This window comes from Zonotrichia albicollis, chromosome 2 (assembly GCF_047830755.1).
Source record: "Zonotrichia albicollis isolate bZonAlb1 chromosome 2, bZonAlb1.hap1, whole genome shotgun sequence".
Lineage (NCBI taxonomy): Eukaryota > Metazoa > Chordata > Aves > Passeriformes > Passerellidae > Zonotrichia > Zonotrichia albicollis.
This window is the reverse complement of record NC_133820.1, coordinates 87,492,591-87,518,002: the sequence shown is the minus strand read 5'-3', so window position 1 is coordinate 87,518,002 and position 25,412 is coordinate 87,492,591. Positions and strand designations below refer to the sequence as shown.

General features: G+C 36.6%; 1 protein-coding gene across 3 annotated transcripts in view; it reads right to left on the bottom strand.

Moving 5' to 3' along the window:
- Positions 1–1,888: 1,888 nt before the first annotated feature.
- Positions 1,889–25,412, bottom strand: part of GPC5 (glypican 5) — a 610,346-nt gene continuing 586,822 nt past the window's right edge. For 2 of the 3 annotated variants that reach the window (XM_005487482.4, XM_074535612.1), the window contains one exon: positions 1,889–8,337. In XM_005487482.4, the coding sequence (XP_005487539.2) occupies positions 8,180–8,337 (158 nt within the window). In that variant the 3' untranslated portion in view covers positions 1,889–8,179. The remainder of the gene's footprint in view (positions 8,338–25,412) is intronic. The other variant, XR_012579095.1, reaches the window with a different exon arrangement.

Below are 25,412 nucleotides of genomic sequence, written 5' to 3'. Positions count from 1 at the left end.
TTACATATCTACATTTGAAACAGAACTGATCATTGCTCAGATAAACAAGTATGTTCATGGGTTTATAAACTCTCAAATATGATTTGGAATTCCAGTAGTTTTCCAGAAATGTACGGAGAGTACCTTTCCCTAGCTTTCTCACATTAAAAAAAAATGATTCCATAATTATTTTTATTTAGTTTCAAGGTTACTTAGTATCAAGTCGTAAACAGTTTTAGGCCCATGCTTCTATAGAAGGCTATACAGCAGATACAGATGGTACCTGAGTATCAGGGGATGTAGAGGACCAGCCCAGCTAGAGTATATATTCAAATTCCCTGTTCAGGTAATGAAGAGAGGTAGCACTTCAGAAGGTTTTGTTCTAGAAGGAAAAGGTTGGATTGAATCCCAGTGTAAAAGTAAATTTTTTGTCTTGTAAATTCACATATTAATTATTAGATGTCCCTGAACAAATCTCTTTTTTACCAGCAGAGACATATGTGACCCTATATTTCTTTCTCAGGATGAGAGGAATCACACTTCCAAGGTGACCCTTTGATCCAGAGGACTCAGTTGATCTGGCCACACTGAGGCTGGTGTCTCAGACCATCCTGGTGTAAATGTGTAGCCTTGGAATATGGCATTGCCTTGGCTAAAGTGGCCCTAATGGCTTTGAACGGAGTTGTCAATCCCTCCAGACTGGCACTTCTCAGACTGGCTATCTGAATGTTTCTTTACTTGCCTGCAGCTTTGTTTTGCTCACTTTAGCTGTGACAAGAGGGTTTTTTCCTGACTCACCTGATGACTATGGCAAATTGGGTTTACTTTCATTTATCTTTGCAAGAGACAACAGTTTTATATAGATAGCAGTAACAAGCAGTCATTCCATGCAGAATGAGATATTTATGACTCTAAGGCAATGTTGTAACACAGAGCAATAGAGGCTTAGTGCAAGAGCAGAGAAATGCAGACACAGTTTGTGGTGTAGAGGAAGCACAAACATGGGATGCCAAAGGACAGGGAACAGGGTTGCTACTGGAGACCCCATAGCCATAGACAACAGACCTGTGGTCTTTGAAGAAATGTAGCTCTGGAGCAGGAAAAAACTGGTTTTATATGGGTAACAAAGAGAATCAAGAGGTAGCACCTAACATATGTTATGGCACCATATATATTAGATTCAGATGTAATCTGGAGCAACAGATGACTGAAGGAAGAGCAAAGGTATAAAAGCATGTTAGCAAACATAATGACAAAATCAGTCCTGAAGTGAGAAAGAATAAAGCATCAATGTAATATTCCTCCCTTTTAAGGGCCCCAGATGCTGCCCACCCAACATACCCCCTCTTCTGCAGTCTGAAATTGCCAGTTTTAAGACCCATATAAAGAGTGGAAGGCTGACTATAAAGTTATAAAAAAAGATAAAAACTATGTCATTTCCTCTTTCCCGTATATTTAGATTACTGAAATGCTGAAATGTATCAGCAGGTTACATAATTCACACTTTTTCCTAAGAGTCACAGAGGTAAAGGTTCACAATATAAATCTTTATTTTCTAAATTAATTTTTTATTTGTTATGGTGTACATATAACCAGGAGAGAGCAGAGAAAAACAAATTGCTATTACCTGTAATTTTGTGATGCTTTTCTGAAAACAATCTTATTGCATTAAGTGTATCAATTCAATTTTGCATGTAGATAATACAAAGTTGGTTTACAGTTATATCCATGGAATTCAATAGCATTGCAAATGTCTAAAAGAAGGAGCTGGCCTGTGAACTAATTTCCACTCTGGTATTGTTCTGAAACTAAAAACAACATATTTTTTATAGCTTGCTAAAGATATACATGACAAGCAACCTTTATGTTTTAGGATGATGTTGCTTTTTACCTTTGTGAAAGCCTGGCATTCTTTTTTTTTCATTTTTTGCTTTTTTTTTTTAGTTGATAAACTCTGTTTGTTGGTTTTTTGCAATACAGAGGGTGAAATACATGGGTTTCATGAACACCTCTGTCTGCCAAAAAGCAGGGATGTAAACAGACATGAAAAATATTTTTAACAGCCATCACAAAGGTGTTAGCTATACTTATAAATAAGGTGAACTGAAAGTAAACAGGAAAGCACATTCTATACAATTCCAATCCCCTAAAGACAGATACAAAAAAGAGAAATGACTCATGGTGAGCCACACTGATGTATGTGTTGAGCAGTACGTTTTTGCCCATGAGCAAAAGAGGTCTGTTATACACTTTCAAGTGTGGCATGAGTAAAATCAGACTTTACTATGATTTTTTTAATGGCCCTTTCCTGCTTTAGAAACTGAATTATGAATCTTCACACATTACACAGTTATGAAAACAACTTTGTAGTATTTTTAAATGTTATTTAACTGGGGTTTTTTGTTCCTAATGGGTCCACCTGCTATAAATATGTGGCTAAAATTCCAGGAGCACTATGGCCACACCATCCATTGTACCAGCAGCATTGTCTTTGAAGATGCAAGGTGAAATAGATCAAGGAGATCCTTTGAGTCAGAAATACCCTGGCCAGTTTCACTGCGTGATCCTGTAAACTCTTGTACCAGCTCAAATGGGAAAGAGAGTGACATTGAGAGGAGCAGGAAAATCAGAAAATGCTACAGAGAAAGACCTCCGTGTGACTTACATTCAGGAGACTTAACAATTGATTTGGACTGCCTGACAAACCTGGGGAGACTTGGCTGTGACACCTAAATTAGGCATGCACAGCAGGTGATCCAGGCACAGCCCTGTGCGCTGTGAGGGGTGATGAGATGGCATCGACCGAGTCCTCCCAGCCACAGAAGCTCAGCATGAGCTTCCTCCTCAATGTGAACTGGAAAAGAGCCTCATGGGCTACCTGCTTACTGTCTGCAGCATTTCACATTAAAAAGTAGTAAAATAAATTGAAGACAAAGTTCTTAACTGCCTGAAATGCAAATATTTTCTCCCAAAATTTGTTCATGTATGACCAGGAAGAAAGAATTAAGAGTTAAAACTTAATTAATTTTGCTGAGAATTTCAAGAAGAAAATCTGGATTTTTCTAGAGTCACTAGCTTTTTTAGTGTAACATAGATAAAAATAACTTTTATTTTAATTCCTATTATAATCAGTTGTGATCCAGAGCACATAGAAAAGCACACCATTTTCTAAATAAGATTAATGCTTACACAATTATTTCAGAGAAGAACTGAATATAAAAGAAAATAAATAGAAATGGCTTCAAATACATATTTTAATTCGTTATCCTGAGAAGATGATATGGAAATAATAAGGTTAATCTGAAATCTTCAATAGCTTAATATAAACCCTGTTATAATCTCAACAATATCATTATTTTAATAATATAAATATACAGGTACAGAGTAGTAAAGAAGTTATAAGCCTATCTATCTACAGAAAGAAATAAAAAGATAACCTTTTACATAGCTGTAATTATGCATCATCTTTTATTATTCATGAAAAGAACCATGATATTTGCTTTCTAAGGAAACAGGTGCTTCTTTTTCTCTTTCACCAGCTACACACAGGAAAGTTTTCACCTTGAAATGTTTATTTAAAGTGCTAGGACATTAGTTATGAGAATAAGTAGTCCAGTCAGTACCTTTTCCCCAGGAGATACAAGTACATTTAAAAACACAGGCACATCTTCAGAAAATAGAAATGGGAAGACAAGAATTATAGAATCATTTAGCCTGGAAGAAAACCTTGAGATCCTCGAGTTAACCCAGCACTGCCAAGTCTATCACTAAACCACGTCCCTAAGTGTCACATCTACATGTCTTTTAAATATCTCTGGGGATAGTGATCCCACCACCTCACTGGGCAGTCCATTCCAATGCATAGCAACCCTTTCTATGAAGAAATTCCTCCTGATACACAATCTAAACCTCTCTTGGCACAGCTTGAGGCTCTGTCCCCTCATTCTGTCGCTGGTTTCCTGGGAGGAGAGGCTGACCCCCACCTTTGTACAACCTCTCCTCTGGTATTTGTAGTGTGATAAGGTCTCCTCTGAGCCTCCTTTCCTCGAGGCTAAACAACCCCAGCTCCCTCAGACACTCCAGACCTGCCACCAGCTCCCTTGCACTTTTCCAAGCACACTATGGCACCTCAGTCTTTTTGATTGTCCTTGGGCTTCCTGGAAATCCAGTAACAGACAATGATCTGAGGGCTGTACCCGGGGAGGCAGCAGGCTTCCCTAAAAAATGGGTGTGCTACATGTAGGACCTCTCTTAATCTTAGGGTAGAAGAGGAATGTCTTAATTTTATCAAACAAAAATATTATGGATTTCTGAGTTGTTGTATTTCTTTAGAATTATTTCTTTCCTGGAATTTTATTGTAAGTAACTTTGTAATTTTATTGTAAGACTGTTCACCAAGAAATTATTTCTTATGAGGCTCTCTTGTTTTATGGTTGCTATTTAAATAAAAAATGTACCAAGGCCAGGTACACAACTCTAATATTGCAATTTTACTGTGATCAGTCTTTGAGTGAGTGTCTGTCTTAGAAATAGCACTTTGAGTAAAGTATTCCGGTTTTAGACCATAACAGTTGTAATACATGAAAAGATTATTCAAAAGAAGGCAAAATAAAGCCAAAAGCTTATCTGTTCTGGGAAATAGAGAGAAAAATCCAACTGTTAAAAATGTCCCAATACAAACAAATGAAAGGAAACAGAGGAAACAAGAGTTACATGTCATTTCTGAGGTCATCTGAGGAGCTCAGAGGCAGCCCTGTGCAGCCTGTGTGACCTCATGCTGGGAAAAGCTTCTGCATGCCCAGGCAATTGACCCAGATTGACTCACATAAATACTTGTGATCAGTCCATCATTTTATGTGGATGGAAGTGGTTTTATACTCCATTACCACAATCTCCAGCTTAACAGTTTTTTTTTACTATTTCTCATCTTGACTTCTGTAAAGCATTATTTATGTTTCTGTACAGTTTTATTCCTCTTTCCATTGTTTTAACATAGCACAGCAACATCAGACCTTTTTGGTCTTTTTTTTTCCCCCCTGCCTTCCAAATGCGGAGTTATACAAAATTCTGCAGGTTTCCACATTTTCATGCAATGGTACCTCCATTGCAAGATGGCCTTGGGACAGATTGTCAAAGAGCCCTGGCTCCCTTCTCCTTGCTCTGACTTGTTTTGATGATTATACAATAGTTCTTTAAGAAACTGGAATATTTCTTCGTAGCATGGTAGATTTAATGAAAAAATCTTGATGCAGCCTGGCAGATGTATGACTCTGAGCAATTATGTGGAGTGTGCAGTGATGCCTAGAGATGGATGGAACAGGAGGGTGAATGAGGTCTCGTGGCAGAGTAGTGAGTGAGAAATCTCCAGACCTGACACTATTGTTCATATTGCTACTAGTTTGTTCATATGTGTCTGGGAAGGAGAAACCTTTTTCCACTCCAAAAGGAATCTTTGAAGATATTCTGTGTAGGTACAGGGTTGAAGGTAATGGGAATAGGCCAAGAAAACCAAAAGAAAGGAGTATTACAGACTAGTAATTCACATATACCTGAGGAGGTCTTAGGAATTATGACTATCAGTATTTGAAAATGAGGCTTGTGTTTCCTAGATTCTATACAAAAAACTACGATTCCTGGACTATCTGTCTTTGTAAGGTCTTGAACAACACACAAAACTTAGGAATGGAAACAAAGTGCTTCAGGACATAAATAAAATTCTGAGTAATGAGTAATTGTGGATTTCTTTTCTGCATTTCTGTTTCTCCTTTTCAAAGCCTTATTCCATTTTCACTGAAGTGACTGATACTGGCCACTGTACAAAAAAAAAGTTGCTGAACTGGATTGATTACTAGTGTGAATTGACATTACAAAGGAAAAGAATGAATTCTCATTTTCTTTCCCCGAATTACCAATGTCATAATTTCAAGTAAACAAGACAAGTGATTTGAAAGATTGATTTGCAAAATCTGCAAAGGAAAAAAGAGGTCAACAAAATGTACACATGGGCACACATGCCTAATAATTATATTTATTTGGGAATAGAATTTTTCCTAGAAATGTTCACTTACTTTTCTAACTTTTATATCAGTTTACCTCTTTGTACTGCATGTCATACTGTGTGTGTTAATGACTAACATATAAATTTGGGAATAAAAATATTTATGTATGTTTCTTTATATTAGTCTCATATAAGAGTAATATTTTTTGTCTAGAAAGAGTTCTAGTTATCATATGAATACATACAATATGAACAGGTGGGTTTTTTTCCCCTTGCAAAATATTCTACAGGAGAAATAACTATGAAATATTTTTAAATATTTCCTAGTTAAAATTAAACAAGAATTAGTCATGGCAGAACAATCAAAATTTATAACAGAAATACATAATGTACCATTAGTACTGCAGCACACTTTTGCTTGCCTCTTCTTATGAAGCATAAGAACTTGAGCTGGGATTGTTGTGATTCAGGTTTGCATTCATGTGTCACCACTCCAACCAGGCTTCTTAGCTACCAGTAATATTGTGGAGGTTAGGTGTATGATTCTTGGGCCCACATGTGAATGTCTGAGTTAAGGATGTCTCACCTAGCTGCCAGCTGTCACTCCCCATGGCTCCCAATTAAAGAAGGCTCTGGAACATCTCAGAAGTCCTGCATCATATATGCCGGTCCCCTGAGGATGTCCTCAGATACTCCAAGAAATCTTAGGTGGTATCAGTCATTTCTTTTCGGGCAACTGAGTTGCTTTTTCAGGTATTGTATTTTGTATGAGCTGAAAAATGCACTGGGCTTCACTGACAGCGTTGACAAAGGGCTGTGGTCACTTGCCCAGAGAAAGACCTGAGGCCATTCAGGACAGTAGTGGACACCAGGTGGGGTTTTTTGGGCAGCACAACAGACACTCATTGGTATTTTAGCAATTGAATCCAAGGACTACAGTTACAGCTTGAAAAGCACATATGTAAATATCTGTATGTTGACATACATGTTAAGATACCTTAACCTAACACTGAATCTTAACCTTGCTGTTACCCCTAGGTAAAATCTGCTATCATATACATATATAGTATCTAACATATAGATTTTTCTGAACTATGAAAAAAATTCTGAATTCAGAGGGACCCGGACAGACGGAAGAATTGGCTTGATAGGAATCTCAGAAAGTTCAAGAGCGAGAAATGCCAAATCATCCTCCTGGGGAGGAATAAACCCATACACCTGTACAGGTTGGTGCCTGCTGATTGAAAAGCAGTTTTGCAGAGAAGGTACCTTTTGGTCCTAAGGGATACCAAGCTGAAAAAGAGCTCACACTGTGCCCTTGCAGCAAAGACAACCAACAGCCTTCTGGGCTGAATCAGAAAAAATATCATCAGGTTAAAGAAGGTGATTGATCCTTCCCCTCTGTTCTCCACTAATGGGACACATCTACAGTTTTAAGTTCAGGTCTGATCTCTCAGGGACCATGACAAGAGAGACATGGACACAGTGGATGGATTCTTGCAAAGGGCATGAAGATTTTTTAGGTATGGGAACAAAAATTGAGCAAGAAGTGGCTGAGATAGCTGGGTCTCTTTGGCCTGGAGAAGATGCAGAGAGGGACCTTTTGAAAATGTATAAATACCTGAGAAAGGGAGAAAAGAAGATGGAGCCAAACTCTTGTCCTTGGTGCCGTGACAGGTCTCAGTGGGAAAAATGGGCAAGGGGCACAAACTGAAATACAGCAGCTAAAAAATATCTGCTAGGAGTGTTGAAGCACTGGTACAGTTAGCACAGGGAATCAGTAAAGTCTCCCTCCTTGGAGACATTCCAATGTCAACTGAACTTAGTCTTAGGAAACTTGCAAGAAGTGAGTCTAGTATGAGCACAGGGTTGGTCTAGATGATCTCCAGAGACCGTTTCAAACTTGGCAATACTCTTTTTTTACAAATTGCTTTTAAGAGAAAGATTATCATAGACAACTTATTTTCAACATAAAATATTAAAAAAGAAAACACGACTTTTTATGACTATACAGGTGTTAAAAAAAAAACATAGATAAAATAATACACAAACTCTTTGTTAATATTCAGGGCTAAGATCACTGGCTGATCTTATACAAGATATCATAAATATTGCTATATTCACCAGATCCCTTATTCCAGGCTTGTGAGTAGGGATAAAGAGATGACAATGAGATACATATATCAAGCCAGAAATAAGCAGTTACCAAAGAGTGAGAAGCAGTATTACCAAACTAATCAGCATAAATGTCACATAATCGGCCATTGCTGTACATCCTGCTCCAGTTGTGTCTAAAGTGCTGCCATCGTTGGTTTGATGGATTTGCTTTACGTCACTGAGGTTCGTCTTGTCTGGCATCCCTGCTGAGACAAATAAGAAAATTCAGTATGATGCATGCCTTCTCACTACTGGCAACATATTATAGCAAAAAAAATTTAAATATCCTCAGCGCACAGACTGTCTCAGTTTGGTTTCTAATTCTCATGTTACTGCCAAATTCAAATGCTTTATAATTGCATCTAGAAATAAGCACTATACTATAGGGCTATTCATCGCTGAAAGCATTTCTGAGCTCTGCCAACTCTGAACAAAGTTGTTCTTGTAGAAATACATCTCAACAAACATTTACAGACTGAAGTGAACAGTTTTGCAAGTCCCAGTAGTACCTGAAAGTCCACTGCTCACATCTTTCTTGGATTTGAAGAAAAAGGAAATAATTTAATGTGAAATTTCTTGTGTCTGGGTCTCAATATTATTGCAAAATAAAGTATAACTCATGGAAGTTATGCAGAAAAATATAGTTGTTGCTATATAAAGCCTCCATTTTGGCACAATTTAAATAGACTTTACAATCATGTAAAGAAAAAGTTCTAAAGCTAACTTTAAACAGGAACCCTTTTACTGAGTTTCCAGCTGAATATTTGTACTTTTTTTTTTTTTTTTACCAGGGTAAATATTTCTCCACCTCGAAACAGTACTCCTATGGAACAAGGATGTAATCACCCGTTATACTTCCTCTGCCTGACTAAACATGGGAAACAGAAGGTCTTAGAGACACACTGAAATTTGGTAGCATTGTCAGCTGCTTGTATCTGCTATGCATGCTTATAGACTAACCGCCTTATGCCATATAATAACTTGTGGCATGCCACTATCAATCAAAATTAACAAGTCTAAATTCAGTGTTATTACATACAACAAATATTGACATTGTAATTACACAGAGACTGAAAAAGGCTTCAAATAAAGCAAAGTCAATATTTATGTAATTAGGTCAATACATATATAATTCAGAAGGTAAACTCTACTGCTGGAACAGCAACATTAGAAAGAATCTCTCTACTGAGCTGATATATTGATTTTACAGTCTGAGTTTCTGCATCAGTATTCACTGTTTAGGTGCTCCTTTCCTTTCTGTATCATTAGGAAAGATGAATAAACTTGTGAATCTTTTTTTTTTATTACTCAAAGTAACTATAACAAAGTATAAATATTTTAGTCGTGGCGTTATCTTTGTTAAGCTGGTTTAGCAGAAGCTGCAGAGGACAGTCATTCTTAAAAAGAACATTTTTGTTTTTGTATTTGTGTTAGAAGTATTCTTTTCTCTAAAAGCAGCTTGAAAGCTGCTTTTTGTGAACTTCTGCTCTATGTACTCATATATCCTTCATGCAGCCTTGAAAAAAAGCATTAAGGGAAGACTCAGCTAAAGTCAAACATGCTGTCTGAAAAAAACCTGCTGGATGCTTTCTGAAAAAAACTGCTAGAATGAATTAATATTCTTTGCTGCTGTACTAAGCAGTGTACCCTGATATTTTGTGTGGATTTATCAATTCCATTCTCTTGTTGGAATTTGTGAAAATTAGCTGTATCAGTACAAAGCAAGTGGACACACAAGAAGGAAGAGTGACAGAACAGATGTACAGAAGGAAGGAATACAACTTTTCCTCATCATGTACTTTCAGTAACCGGTGTAGAAAAACATCAGTCAATCAATGCTTCACTGAAAGTATTTTGGGTGAATAATCACTATCAAGGTATATCATGGGGTTTTCTTTGGGGAAGGTTTTTAAGCAGAAAAAATGAAAAAAGTTTTCATAATTTTTCAGAGTTTTACTGAGGTCTTCTCATATTTAAAAAGACCAATTTCAGTAAGTGAAAAATTCAACTCTCACCAATGCAGCAAAGCAGTTCAGCAAGTGCTATAGGTGGAACAAAGTAGATTTTTCCAAGATTAACAGATACACTATAAGAGTAATGAAAGATTGGGCCTTATGCAGGACATAAATTATAAAAGCTAAATCATATAAAGATGAAAAATATTCTTTGATCTTGCAGTTGAAGAAATAACCAGCTTCCACTGAATATGTTTTGAATCTGAAGACAATGTGACTAGATAATAATGAATGACAGTCAGGTGTAATTTCTAGTGAAAATTTAATTTACAGTATTTCAAAAATAGAGTTTTCTTTTGATGGGAATTTATTTTTTTCTTTCCAGCCTCAAATGAAAACTGCAGACTTTGGAAGTTCCCATGAAAGCAGTGTTAAAAAAAAATGTTCAAACCTATCTATATGGTTTCCTTTGATCCATCAATATGCCATAAATCATTACGTATAATCCCTGATCTTAAATAAATGCACTGTTAGAACAGTAGTGTAATCATGCAGCAAACCTGTCACCTATTCAGCCCCATAAGTCTATGCCTCACTTTGACTTTATTGAAATAAGATGTCCAAAAAAAGTATAGATATTATCAGGTGAAAAAAATCACTGAAAAGAAAAACACTCCTTTAAAATAGCCTATTTGAACAGAGCTGTGCTATGTTGCTGGGGTTTTTTTAGCTCTAATAAGTAAAACTATAGATTTAATTCCTAAACCTAGGCTATCTTTTTAATTTAAATTAGTAGGTTTTGTTGTCCGTTATGAATCAGGATTTAAACATATATGCTACCTTTCAAATATCATAATTTGTAAAAGAAGTGATCCTTCCCTGTAAATGAATTCAATTTTCATGGTTCACAGCATACTTGCAATGAGAGATATCCAATCATTTTTAGCAGAACAGACCAGAAATTAAGCAAACTTGTTTGGATTTAGTCTCCTCACATGTCTGAAGCTGGAATTATGTTACAGAAAAGGCATTTAAGTTTCTCAAGTATCTCAAATTATCTCTGATAAATGCCTAGTTTAGTAATAAAATCATACTAGAACTAATATTTTCACTGGAAACATGGTGAAATTCAGAAGTCTCATCTGAGATTCAGGTTTTTTTTTTTTTCTGATGAATTTATAATTTCAGCAGAGGAGAAGATAAATAGCTTGGGAATCAAAATCCAAATACCATGTTTGCACAAGCCTACATAAAACAAAGCCAACAAGTATCACAGTTGTGTCCCCAGCATCAGCTCTGAAACTGTGTAAATAGCTGCAGTTGAAAAGATTGTCCTGCTCTGGTTTAGAGAAAATCAGCAAAAGAATTTCCACAAACATTGTGATTAATATTACAGCATCAGAACACAAGTTCAATGTTTGGCAGAGAAAAATTTCATCTGTTTGCTGTGAAGTTTAAACAGTTCAGTTTGTGTCAGAAATGTTAAATAAATGTGAGCACCACCCCAAATGCAGCATAAAGTGACATTATGCTGATGCTGAAGTGATGAGCTTTAGAAGATTGTAAGATTTGGAAAGAGCAAATAATTCCACTTAGTTATTGGTATCTGTAGAGTCTGCATTTACACATTGGTTAATTTGGTTAAACAGCTACCTACAAGCATTTTAGGTATAGGAAAGAGAGGTATCCCATTTGGCACACAGCCTGATTTTTATAAAACACTTTAAGGATGTCTTGGACATCTTAGAGCATCTCCAGTGACTTTTGACCCTTCTAGGCAGACAACTGAATCAAAGTTAGTTACAGCAGCTTGCATTACAGTGAACATAGAGAAATAAGGAAATGCAGAAGAAGATGGTGGAATACTCAGATGTACATATTTGGTCTGAATTTGAAGAGACAAACCATACACTTAGTTACATCACAGGGTCAACACTGAGTGATCAGGGAGTGTTTCCCAATATACCCCCTACCATCAACCTTTATTTCTTTGATGGAAAACTAAACTAAATATTGAATCAAGTAGCTGTGGCAAATAGATTACATTTTAGAATGCAATTTAGGTAGGGAAATAAATAATAAATAATAAATAATAAATAATAAATAATAAATAATAAATAATAAATAATAAATAATAAATAATAAATAATAAATAAATTTTTAAAAGGTGAAATATTGATCAAGTTCGTATTCTTTCACCTGTAGTAGTATACTTTCACTTTTATGCCTAAACCTTTGTTTTTAATCAATTTTGTTTTTAGCACCTGGTGTTGAAGGGCAGGATCAAGGGCTTCATATTGCCATGAAAGTAGCCAATATCTGATGTGTGCAAACATTTATGAGAAGCCAGTACTTCATGAAAGTGTTTCCTGTTAAAGCACAGAAAGTGTCACTGCAGCTACATTTACATAGTTAAATATGTGTCCCAGAAGGAGATCCTTCAGGCAAGGTAATGTTGAGTGGCTCATGCCTGCTGTGCTCAGGGACAGCAATACCTAGAAGAAACTGCTAAACAAACCTCCTCTAGAAGGCACAATGCCTTGGATGTCTTTTAAGCCACACACAGTGATCTCCCAGGCTCAGGGATCCAGTTATCATTTTGTTTGTTTGTTTTAGTTCAAAGTGTCCGAAATAAATATGAGGGCTCTGCTGTAACCCACCAGGTGGTGTTTTTATAACATGAAACTGAAAGATTACAAACTCTGGGATATGATATCCAGGCAAGGGAAAGTGTTTGAAAATAAAAAGCCTGCTGTTGAGGGACTCTGCAGCACAGAGAAACCCAAGTCTTCAGTCGTCTGGTTTGTGTTGCCTTTTGGAAGCAGTCCTTGGAATGAATTATCCACAGAACTTGGAGTTTACTTTGGAGTGACCAAGATAATTTTCCTTAATGCTCAGCCATGGAGTGTGATGCCTTATGAAGGCTGACCTGGAACAGAGACTAGACAGAGCTAAAGAATAAAGTAGGTATTTATTAGGAGGCCTCAATGGATCCACCTTGGGCAGCACAAGAGTCCAGCCAGGGCTACAGCCCAGGTGAACCCATAAATGGTCACAAGATGGATGACTGGTCACGGGGGTCTCACACTTTTATAAGTTCTGGTCCATTAGCACAATGGAGTTAATTGTCTAATTACAGCTCCAGCCCATGAAGTCCCATCCCTCTTGTCCTTCTCTCTTCATTCTGCTGTTGTTTATGCTCTTGGGCTGAGATTTGGATTATTTGTCCTTGGTCCCCAGCTAGAGAAGGAATTGTTTTTTCTGCCTACTCCATGAAGAGAGCTTACTATCTCCTAAAATGAAGCTCAGAACTACACACTAAAGTATAGAATGTGAAAAATATAAAAGCTAAATCCTGAGACATCAAGTGAACAAACATCCATGCAATGTGGGTAAACAGAGGTGAAACCAGGAGACAACTCACAAGCCAAGCTACTTGACAATGTAGACATAGACAATGAAATCACTTAAATTTGGAGTCATGCTTAGTATCATAGGAAGGTTTTATAATGTGATATAAAACCTAGCAGCAAATTTTCAATGTCTTCGTAGGTCTCACCTCTGCAATTGGCCAGTCATTTATTTCAGTGAAAAGCAGTCATTGTTGAGTTTTGATTGCTGCTCCTAAGTAGCCCATGCAACCTGTATCAACATCCCAAGGAGAACTCTGAGTACCAAAAAGCTAAACCTGAGCTGTATGCACAAAGTGATGTGGAACAGAGAGATCATGTTCACTTAGAAACGGACTAAACTGCATAAATACTCAAGAAATTTTCTGTAATATTTATTTGGAGGAAATAATTTTATCTAAAATCCTCCTTTTGTAACTTTGTAAATCCTAACAATCATTGTAATAATATACAAACCAACATAAATAGCAATTTTAACTGTAGAGGGAATATCAAGATGGAAGTAATCTCACATGCAAACAAAGGAATAGTATTACTGTTATTGTTAGAAACCAATTAAGAAACCTGCCTAATGGTATTAGCTAAGAAAATTCTGCATAGTTAACAATATATTGGGAAATGAATCCAACATATCATGTTTAACTGTGCATATTTCATGAAACCTGTATACGCAAGAAATAGAGCGTAACCAATGATCTTACCATGAGTCTGGCAAGTAATTTTAACTAAAAGAGCAGCAGACACTAAGTCTCTAGTCCAGTATTTGAAAGTTTTCTTTCAAAGTTGACAGTGGCATTTGTTTCACATTATACATTAATGAACTCAGTATTTCCATTGAGAAAACAAAGCTTTTATGAGTTAATGTAACACAAACAAATGGTGTCATAGACCAAAACATTTCCATTTGTTTCACATTCTTAAGAGTAAAAAGCGATAAAATCATTTGTTGAAATAGCTAAAATGTACTTTTTTAACTTGTAGGTCAGTTTTAGCATAAATAACATATATGTTAAAACTATATTGCTAAAATAGCAAGTCTTAGGTGCCTAAAAGACTTGGGTTTATTTTCCAGACAGAGACCAAAAATAACTATGTCTGAAGTAGAAAGACCCACAGTAACCTTCATTAGATCTATTCCTATTGGTTTCTTGGGCCATAGTTTCTAGATCCATGTTCATTACAAGACATGTTCATTATAACTTCAAGGCTCTAGGGTGCTGGAATCAGCATTGCCAATAATGTCTGTTTTAAATGAAGAAATCCATCTTTTCAATCCTTTTCACTATTGAAGGAGTTTTAACCTTTATCATTAACCTATGCAAAGGCTTTGTAATCAATACAAAATTAAAATAAGGCCAGAGTTCCATAAATCAGTCTGTGTAAAAGTAAGCAAATTCTTCATTCTCTGAATTTTCTTCTTATTAGTACTAGTTTCCTTCCTATGAGTCAGATATCCAGATGTCCTATATAAATTACTGTCCTTTGAAACAGTTTACCCATTATTCTTTGATTTCTTTTTTCATTTTTTTTCTGCAGGAGATTTGTATTCAACAACTCTTGATTATATAAAACTCACCATCTAGAAGAAGGAGATGAATTTGAACTGAAACTCCTGAAATTAAGGTGTGAACTAGGTTTGAGGAAGAATGTTACCAGTTAGTGTCATTAAAAAAATGAAATATTTTTCAATTTAGTTTTTTTAATCATTCAGATTCCCCTGATTTATGGCCCAATTTCACTGCAGCAGTTCATTATTCTACTGTTTGTCTTGTTGCTATTTCTAAAATTAAAGTAGCAAAAAAAAAAATCACTATTTTCTGGAAAATAAATCTGAACTAAACCAATTTCCATTATCAAGATGTTCAAGTAACTTGGTAGCTTTTTTCCGATCAGTCTACCTAGAATTCCAGTCATTCCAGTCACTCCACTCTCTGTTACAAAAAACATCATCTGTAGATTAACTTGATCCCCAAAACACTGATACATTAAGTAGTTCTTAGGTTTTTCCTGAAAAGCAGATTTAATAGTTTTCTAGAACTTAAGTTTTCTTAGAAAACTTCCTAAGTTTTCTAGAACTTAGAACTATTTAAGGGAGAAGTTTTTACAGTTGTTTCCTTATCATGCCTGCAGATGGGAGATACTAAACTCAGCTGTTGCCATGCAGTGGCACATTTAATATCCCCCTTGTGAACCTGTTCCCAAAGGTGAGTGGTCAGATCTGTGATTTTTCTTGATGAGTTGGTTTACTGCCTCTTGAGCTCACTTTTAGAACCATCCCACAGTGGGATCTAGTATGTGTTGGGAAGAGGAAGAAGAACCATGCTGTTATAATTTGGAAAAGAACTTAAGCTCTCAGCTAATCATAACATTGTCGCGCACCCAGAAGCAGACTAAGAAAATGTAAAATCTGCTGTTGATGTCTGACTCATCCCACATCAAAGACTGGATTACTGACTCAAAAAGGAAGTGTGGAGCAGTAAAGAAGTAGATGTCCTTGTCTCCATTCCTTGACTGCAAACAAAAGCACAGCTTGTCTCCTTACAAATACAAACGCAACACAGAGATTCTCTTCCATGCTTTCTCTTCCTCTCTAGGTTTACTTTCCATTCCACAAGTTTTATCTCAGCTACTATGTTGAAAATACGTCAAAATCATAGAATTGAAAAGAATAAATTTTCCAGTATCATCTTAGAAATGCACTTCCTAATCAGATTAGGAAGTTTTAAAAACCACAGCTTTTCACAGAAATTTTTCCTCTCTGGTTTTCATTTCTGAGACAGTTCTTTCTGGCAGAGCATTTCAATTTCTTTCAGGCAAGATGAATATCGGTGATAAATTCTATGGTGCTTACTGATGAATATTGATCTGCATCCCTCAGTGTGTTTAGTGTTATGAAATGCCATAGGAAGTCTTGTGTCTCAGTGCATTCCACGAGTAGAAGATCTTTGATCTGAAGTCACTAAACATAAATAGTTAAACATCAAAATATGTGTCTTCTTTAAGTTAGAGATAACCACTGGGCAATTCAGAGAACCAACTTGATATCTGCAGCAGTTTAACCTCTCCCTAGGAAAGCTGCCCTTGCAGAATTCCCATAAATATGTAGGTTCACACAAATATACAGCTCCAATTCAGCAACAAATGAGTAGTGCTGCTTCTGTTTTGCTCCCAAGCATCCATCCCTAAGCAGAAAATGACTGCTGATCACCCTGGGCTCCCACAACTTAGCAAGGCTGACCAATGACTTGACCAATAAGGCTGCGGTTAACTCACTAGAAAAAAGTACTTACCAACAAAAGCAAGATATCAGTCTCCAGGCTAGCAGCAATGCAAGTAATGTAACACTCCTAAACATAACATGTCAGAAAGAGGAAAAGAAATACTGAGGGAAAAAGATTTGTTTCCCAGATTGGTAGTGTGGACATTTGGGAAGCCAAATAAAAAGAAAATCTATATGACTTCAAAAGTTTATTCTTGAAAATATGTCACTTTTGCCTGATTCTTTCTTCTAACTGAGTGCCCATCTATATTACCTCACTTAATTAACCTAAATATAAACAATGAAACAGAACTGCTATTTCTGGTTAATTTGATCATTTTGACATCTTTTCTAAACAGGATTTTAGTCACAACACAGCTCTTCAAAGAGAGCAGGAACACAGATGGATGAGAAACAGCTGAACTTTCACAGTTTAAGTTTTTAGCCTGAAGATATTGATCCAAGAGAGAAAGAATTGAGTAAATAATGGATGAGGGCTGAAAAGTGAAGAGAAGAGAGAAAGGTGACCTCTATTTAAAGCTGTTCTGTGTGGACTGTAAGTTAAGGACACTATAGGTTTGCACTTAAGTTGGGCTGCCATTTTCAGTGAAAAGGTACGTCAAAGTGCAAAAAATGCTTTTTCCACGCATGGGTGAGTCATGGGAACAGAGGGGAAACCCTGCATCAACAGACCAAGACCACCTCGACCACCTCCTCCACCTCCTGTTTCCTCTGAAGATTTAGCATGCAGCAAAAGAAGGTGAGATGGTAACAGTGACCTCGCCAGACATATTCACCTTTTTCTTCCTTTAGACGAAGAGAAGGAAGATTGGATTCGGACCCCACAGTCAGTGCAGCAGAGAAAGTTTTGCCAGAAGCCTCAACCCAAAAGTCTACAAATGTATGCCAGATTACCTGAGAACAATAAGTGGCATCCCAGAGTTTGTTTCCCAGAGGTTTTTTTAAGTTGATGTCCCTACCTTAGTAGAAGTGTCATTTCTTGGGAATTAGTAGAGAGGAGAATCATTCCAGTGGAGTAAAGCCTGGGTATGAGGCACTTTAAAGCGCAATAGCTCTTTGTGCCCTGAAACTGCTTTTGGTTTTAAATAGTCTTCTTCCAAAAAATGGCAGCTGAATAACGAAATGGCTGCTTTACAGACCACCACAGGTTTGCTTTTCAGTCTGAACCAAGGATTTGTAATTTCATGGAGAGATTAAAGGTCACTGCATAAGTTTGGGTGAATGTTCAAAACAGAGAAAAGACACCCTGGTTCAAATTATACCTATTTCTAGCAGTACAGACAGTTCTGAAGAAAGGTATCTTATCAGGGCAATTGGATTTTTCTCTGTTAAGGGGGTCCAAATAGCCCCTCTGAAGAAAATTAGCATATGTATAAGGTGAAGAATTAGAATGCCTGGCTCCTAAAGCAAAAAAAAAAAAAAGCTCAGTCTACAGTGAAAAAAGCTTGCATCTTAAAAAAAGTGGATTAATTACCTAGATCTTCTCTTACCACTCAAGTGTTAAAATAATCCCATGTTTACTTTAAAGCATTTGATTTTGGGAAGTTAGGTTTAGGCAAGTTGGGTGATTTTGTTGGTTTTTTTTTAATGATATCAATTATATACATATGTATAAAAGCTTTTGGCAAATCTGGCCACAACTTAAGGTAAAGAAGCAATGGAAACATTAAAAAAAATAGGTTACTGAAGTACTATCATCAGCATCTACAACCAGTGTAAGACCAAGACTGAACTTACACAAACTAGATATTTGGCATAAAAACATGGAAATAATTACATGAGTAAAGAGGCAGATTTGGAACAGAATGAATGAACGTATATAAAAGCTAATGTGAGTTAAACAACAAAGGAAATTCTCCAAAAATAGTTCAGCAGAATAAGCAGATGAGTTAAACTGCTGAAAATGCCGACTGTAGGTTTTTAATAAGTCAATAAAACTACAAGTCTGGGAATGTCATGTAAGCTTAAGTGGTAATCATGACATTTCCTCCCTTGTGGTGTGCTCTCTTCCTAAGAGCCCCCTCTTTTTCCTTCAGCCTCACGGATGAGTTATATCATGTCATGCTTCTCCTCCACACAGGAGGAGTTCCAGGACGTGTTCAGCACACTCCAGTCATGCTCCAGCGGTTTCCACAGTCAGCAGGGAATTAGGGAGCAGCAGAGACTCTCAGTGTTTACAGCAGGGAGAAAAGTATCAAATTGCAACACCCTCCCAGACATCAGATCAAGATGATGTCTCCTCACTTTGCCAGGCAAAATACCAATAAACAGCTCTGATTGTGGGAGCAGAGCTGCAGAAAGGAGAAAGATGGGATTAATTCTTCTAGGCTTTACTACTCTATTTGGGCTCTGAGGGTGACCCTAGCACAAGCCACGATGGTGCTTGTGGAGTGCAGTACTGAGCACCTGAGGAGTCTTGAGTTGGTGACTGAGCAAGTTCTGAGCACTGCTCAGTCATACCAAGGCAAATTGAGGTATTGATTGAGACCAAGGTCCATCAAGGAATACCAGTCAGAGGCTAGAGCAGGAAATTGGGCCAGAATCGGGTCTGGAGAAGAGTTTTCATTCAACATTGGCTTGGGGCCATTCAGGGGGCAGGAATAGGAATGATTGTATCTGCAGGACAGCTCAGGGAAGGTCTAAGTGCACAGGACAGAGCTGCCACAGGGCTCTTGGGCCAAGAAAGCATGGCTGGGACCACAGGTGAGGCCAGTCAGAACCATCAAGGGTGGGCATAGGGACCATGGTTAAATCTCAGTAGCAGCTGTCTGAAATTAATTCTTAATTAGTGTGATTTCCTCAGCACCCTCATCTTCCAAGGAATACCCTGTGATCTCATCCACTTCCCATACGGTCACTGGATGCTGCAAAAGGTTCTTGTTCCATTTGTGCCTCTGGATAGGGCACAGACAACGCAGTTTGGATGAGCAGTTGGTACAGTGGCCCTCACACAGCAGAAGCCTCCCTCCATTCTTCACGGTGCAGGCAGCCATCTCAGCCCTCTCCCTCTGCATTCTGGGCTTGAGAAGAGAGGCAGGTAGTTATAAAGCCAGACCCAGGGAATTCCTGCTGGCACTGGGAGTGCGTGCCAGTAGCTGGTAGGGCACTCTCTGAGGAGGAACTTACACAGTCTTACACTGACCTGATGATTCCACCAAATGGGCAAAAGAACACAATCTTATTGGAAAACGACGGTCCATTTGGGCAAAACTACTGTAATTCCTCACATTTATTCATAACAAAAGTTGATTTCAGTAGCCTGTTTAGTCAAATGCATGCTGATATTGTCACTGAACTGTGCACCTGCCACTCGATCCAGTCATCCCTTGCTGAAGTCTTTGCATTCCTCAAACTTCACCTTAAACAATTCAGTCTAGATCTGACTAGTTGTATGACACACCTTTCATTGAGATTAAAGACAGATTAATGTGTTGTAAATAATATAACACCTCTTGCTTGATTACTCCCAGTATTTCCATGGGAACCTATTTCATAGTTCAAACCTTAAATTTCCTATTAAAAAGTAAAGGATTGTGATTAGATAATGCAAGCTTGTACAGGTAATGTTTTACCACACTAGTATCAAGCATAAAGTTGTTGCAAACAAAATAAAACAAAGAAAAAAATCTCAATTTTTAAAAAACATAATCAGGAATTACATCCCTTTTACAATTTTTGGTTGGTGGAAAAATATCAACAATAACAATATTATTATATCTTTAAATATTAGGTACTAAATGACTTTAAAAAGATTTTCCCTGGGAAAAACCCTGTCTGAAAGATTGGCTAATTTAGGGAAATTGTGTAAGTTTTCTGCATTCTCAGGGATGTTTTTTGCTTCCCATGACACATTGAATATTACAAATTTAGTAATAATGTAGTCAGTTTTCCAGAGGAAACAAAAAAGGTGTGGCGTTCATAATGCTTAAAAATATTGAATGGTGTACACAGAGTGAACAAAATTGCTAGATGTTACTGAAAGCAGAGAAATATCTTGCTCTTTAAACCTTTTATTGTCACAGTGATCAGCTTGCCAAATGCAAACTACTTTTAGTGGCTTTCTCTACATATGGAAGGTGGAAGCATAAATAAAGGAGATTTTCTCCACACAGGTGATCTGATTTATAAATCGACAGTGAATAACAAATATATTTAACACCATATATCAATAAAAATACAAAGGAAGTATGATTAGACATTGTTATAAAATTGTAATTTAAAGACTGATTTAATTCTAAATGTAAAAAAGCGCATTCTTTTACTACTATATTTAGTGAATTGTAACCTTGGTGTTCTTTTAAAACCCATCAGTAGAAAAGATTTTTTAATTTAATCAGGAATATAGAAACTTCAGGAATAAAGAATTAGAGATGCATTCTATTTTGACTGTTAAGTTATTTAAAATTGCATTTTGTTTTACGCTTAAACTGCATGACCCAAAATAGCATGTTAGAGACAGTGAGTCGGTCTTATTCTGATTTTTGTCTGACTTGAAAATGAGTTGTAAATGGGAAAATGGAGACACACAGACATAAATAATTATTCCTTCCCAAGCATATTTTCAGATGACACATCTGGGCTGTGTATGGATATCTTGATATATTAAAATTCAATGGCCTGCACTATGCACAAAATCAGACTAAATGATCAAAATGGAATCCTTTTAGCTGTAGACTTAATAAGCTATGTGCAGATTGAAATCCTCTTGAACTGGAATTAATACTTATTAGCCAGACTTCCACATTATCTCTTCAACTGAAAACTCTCTAATTATAGGGAATCAGATAAAAATGCTCACAAACAGGGTAGCCTTAACTGGTGAACTTGACTTGACCAGACTCATGGAGGTAGTTTTTAATTCTTGGAATATTTGAAAATTTTTTTCTTTTTTTGAATTGAAAGTAATACCAACATTTTCAATATGTATTTCTACCATAAATTTCTTACATTTACATATTTCGCCATATTATGTTGAACTTTTATAATTTGTAAATGAAAATCATCTTTCAAAGGTATATTTCTTATCACAAGAGACTGTTTGTCAGGAGCACTTTTGCATCAAAATGAATTCACCGCTTCTAAAGAGATAAATTTCTGAAAATAGGTCTTTACTAGCTGAATGCTGACAGACACTTACCTGAAGCACTACACTCAGCACAGTCCAAGTCCCCAAGCACCACCTAGGCACTAGAAATTCTGTACCTTGTCTCTTCTCCATGTTTTGTATTCAGATGACATTTTTCAAAGTCTTCCTGTATGCAAATACTTTCCCTGGAAAGATATTTTACCTCTGGGAGTGCAGGTGATTTTTTGCTGTTCTTTATTAGGGATAAGAACCTGAGAAACAGATGATTAAATATGAGAGGCCTTCCTCCATGGCTACTGTGCCAGTGCTCTAGACCTTTCTGTCTATTGTTAAAGGAGAATCTTAAAATAGTTCATGGTCTAAATGTTCAGTAACAATACTAAAATTACAGCTAGGCTGCGCTCAGCATTTTTGCCCTGTGGAGTAATTATGAAGGAAGAAAACACAGCTACCCAAATCTGCATTTCCTAAACCACATTTTCAACTTGTATAACAGAAGGTATGTAATTTATTATTACTTTTTAGGTATCCTTTCCAGTATACCGTGGTCCCAGTGTAACCGTGATTTATAACATATCCCAGGTTTTCTGAAACATTTGGCTTACATTGAAGTGCAACTTGAGGTGGTCATTTGGCTTAAGGAGACTATTTTTGCTAATATGTAATTAATTATTTTAGCATTCCCAGGCATATTTCCAGACATTTTGAAGGAGAGAGAAACCTTCTTTATTATAAAAAAAAGAAGAAGAAAAAGGGAAAAAGACTATAAAATCAAGGTTTATATTAATGTTAAAGATGTTACGTGTTGAGAAGGTGCAAGGTTAGCATGATAACAGTTTGATCATGTTCACATTAATTGGTTTAATTAATGGCTACCCCCTACAACCCTCTCCCCGTAGGGAAGCAGTACAGCTGTTTAGGCACATACTGCCCAAACATGTTTGCATGACCATCAGGAGACTGAAAACCCAGAAATCCTGGCCCAGTGGTCCCTCTGCATCCACAGAAAGACAAAGAAAGCAAAGCAGGTCCCACAAAGTCTGCTATAAGATGGATTATATCCCCTTTTGAGTCTACCAGTCATGGCAAGGCTGGATTTACAAGGTCAATGATACACTAGCTATGTCCAAGCATTAAGTGTGAAAATGCTGAAATTTTAGCAAAGCTTGCTTAGTGAAAAAAACCCCAAACTTGTTTTTTTCAGGAGAGTTTAAAAAAAAATCTCTATATAATTTACTTTGTAGTTCCTTGCCAAATTTATTGGTTTTTTGCACAACCACTATAGCTGATATACAAGAATTATTTACAGATGGATTTTTTATTTACTTATTTGGAGACTGAGTGTTTGCATTTTGTTTCATATTGAAATCTAAACAAGAGAATTTCTTGAGTCTACTATATCTGTTAAATGTAAAGAAAAGCTAGAAAGTTTCTTTAAGAAAGTTTTATTTATATGCACCATTTATGTTATTATTTATGAATGGACAATATTGAAAAAATGTGTATTAAAAAGAACCATTTCCCTGGATATCTTCTGCTCTTGAAATATTTCCAGTGTCATTAGAAAGCTGACTTCTCTCCAAGACTGGAATTCTTTTGTGATCTTTTAAAAACTGCGAAGTGTAGTAAAAGTCAGTAATGTTTGGAGATTTTCAGAATCTACTTAATTATTCAGAGAACAATTGTTTCAAAAATATTTAGATTATATCAAGTCTGCACTAATAATATCTAGCTCGAGTCAGTACTTTGTCTATCTCTTACTAATGCTATCCAAACCACTAAAGCATCCCAAAGGGAGAAGAGCTGGAAGAATTCAAAACTGTCATGAAGCAATTATTGCTGAGCAGACTGCTTCATATCCATGTGTTCAGCACATCTATTTCAATTTGTTTCTGGCAAGAAGGAATATAAAATTAAGGATTCACACAGAGGAAGAAACAGGAATAATATTCAATGAATTCAAAGTAGGCAATAAACCAATTTATCCAACAGTACAACTACAGATACTTTCAACTGAATGTAATTATTTCAGAGCTTCTGGAGGAAAATTCTCAGGGAAAGAGGGATTTCTAATATTTAATACAGGTAATTGTTTAAATCTATGTGTACCTTGACTTCTGGGAGTACACATGTACATTAGGAAAATTATATATCTGTCAGATGAATTTATATATTTGGGTAAAGCTTTTTTACATTTGTTTCTATTTTGAATGAAGATGGATATAAAACCCCACTTCAACTAGAATCAAATAGAGATTATCAGCTTTAAAAAATGCTATATTTTTGTTTGGTTTGAGGTTGGGTTTTTGGCTGGTTGGTTAGTTGGTTGTTTTGTTTATGGGGGTTTTCTGTTTGTTTTTTTCTTGAGGAAGACTGACTTTAAAATACTTATAGATGAAAACTGATAGGGTAAAAAAAAAAAAAAACCTGTGTTCTTGCTGCTGAGCTGCTCTGTACAGATGCAATCAGAGAGGGTGCTGGGGGCTGGCTACCCAGTCAGAGCATGAATAGCCCCAGCCAAGCCTCCTGTCCGTGCCAGGTTTGTAGTGGGGATCCATCCACAATACAGAAATTGTACAGATAAGGGGAGACAGATGAACAATCATAATGTTCAGAGCTTCAGGACTTCAAAATTATCCTGAATGATGGTTCAATTTTGCCTGAGCATTGAAAGCACCTTTACAGGTAGTCTGAACAGTAAAGTTGCCTTGGAGCCTTGACTACAGGCCACTCTTTTCAAAGCAATTGCTGAATAAAATACAGGCATTGCAGGCTAAGGTGGACAGATTTCCAAAAGAAGGCACTGTAACAGAGCAAAAATAACAAATTGAAGATTTTCAGCTGGAAGATGTGTTCATCTACAAAAAAGCCCAGCACTATGTGCATAATTTCTAGACTCCAACATCCAAAGATCTCTCCCATGACACATGTAATTCCTGCATTTCCAGCACAGCACAGCCAACCCAATACCCTTGAATGTATTGAAAAAGTTTGGTACAGGCTAACTATATTTTAAGTACTGTTCAAACAATTTATCAATACTAATCTCTGAATTCCACTGCCTAGTAATGTTCCTGATTAATGTTGATTTGGCTGGTTGTCCAAGAATCTAGATGAGAAAACAGCTTCTTGAAGCATTTCTTCACAGTGCATGAGAGGGTTTTTAATTATTTCTCAGACTTATAGAGACATTTGGGAAAGATCATGATGGCCAGTAAATGTAATCATAAGAAATGAAGTGTCAGCATATGCAGAAGTAAAGCAAAGTCCCTCGATGAGAAGGAAATCCTCTTTCAAGTAAACACATTTGTGTGAGCATATCTGGGGCCGAATAAAGTGAAATAATAGCTCAGAAAAAAAGGGAAATGATTGACAACTGAAACAGGTTTAGGTCAAAAACATTATTGATCAATAGAATCTTCAGAAATTATTTTAGACTTTTGCACCCAGTATGGCTGTTCTCATATCCTGATGCCAAAGGGTAGGATGTACTTTTATGTCAGACCTCTCCAGCAACACGAGCTTTCAGCTCTTGAAACTACTGAAC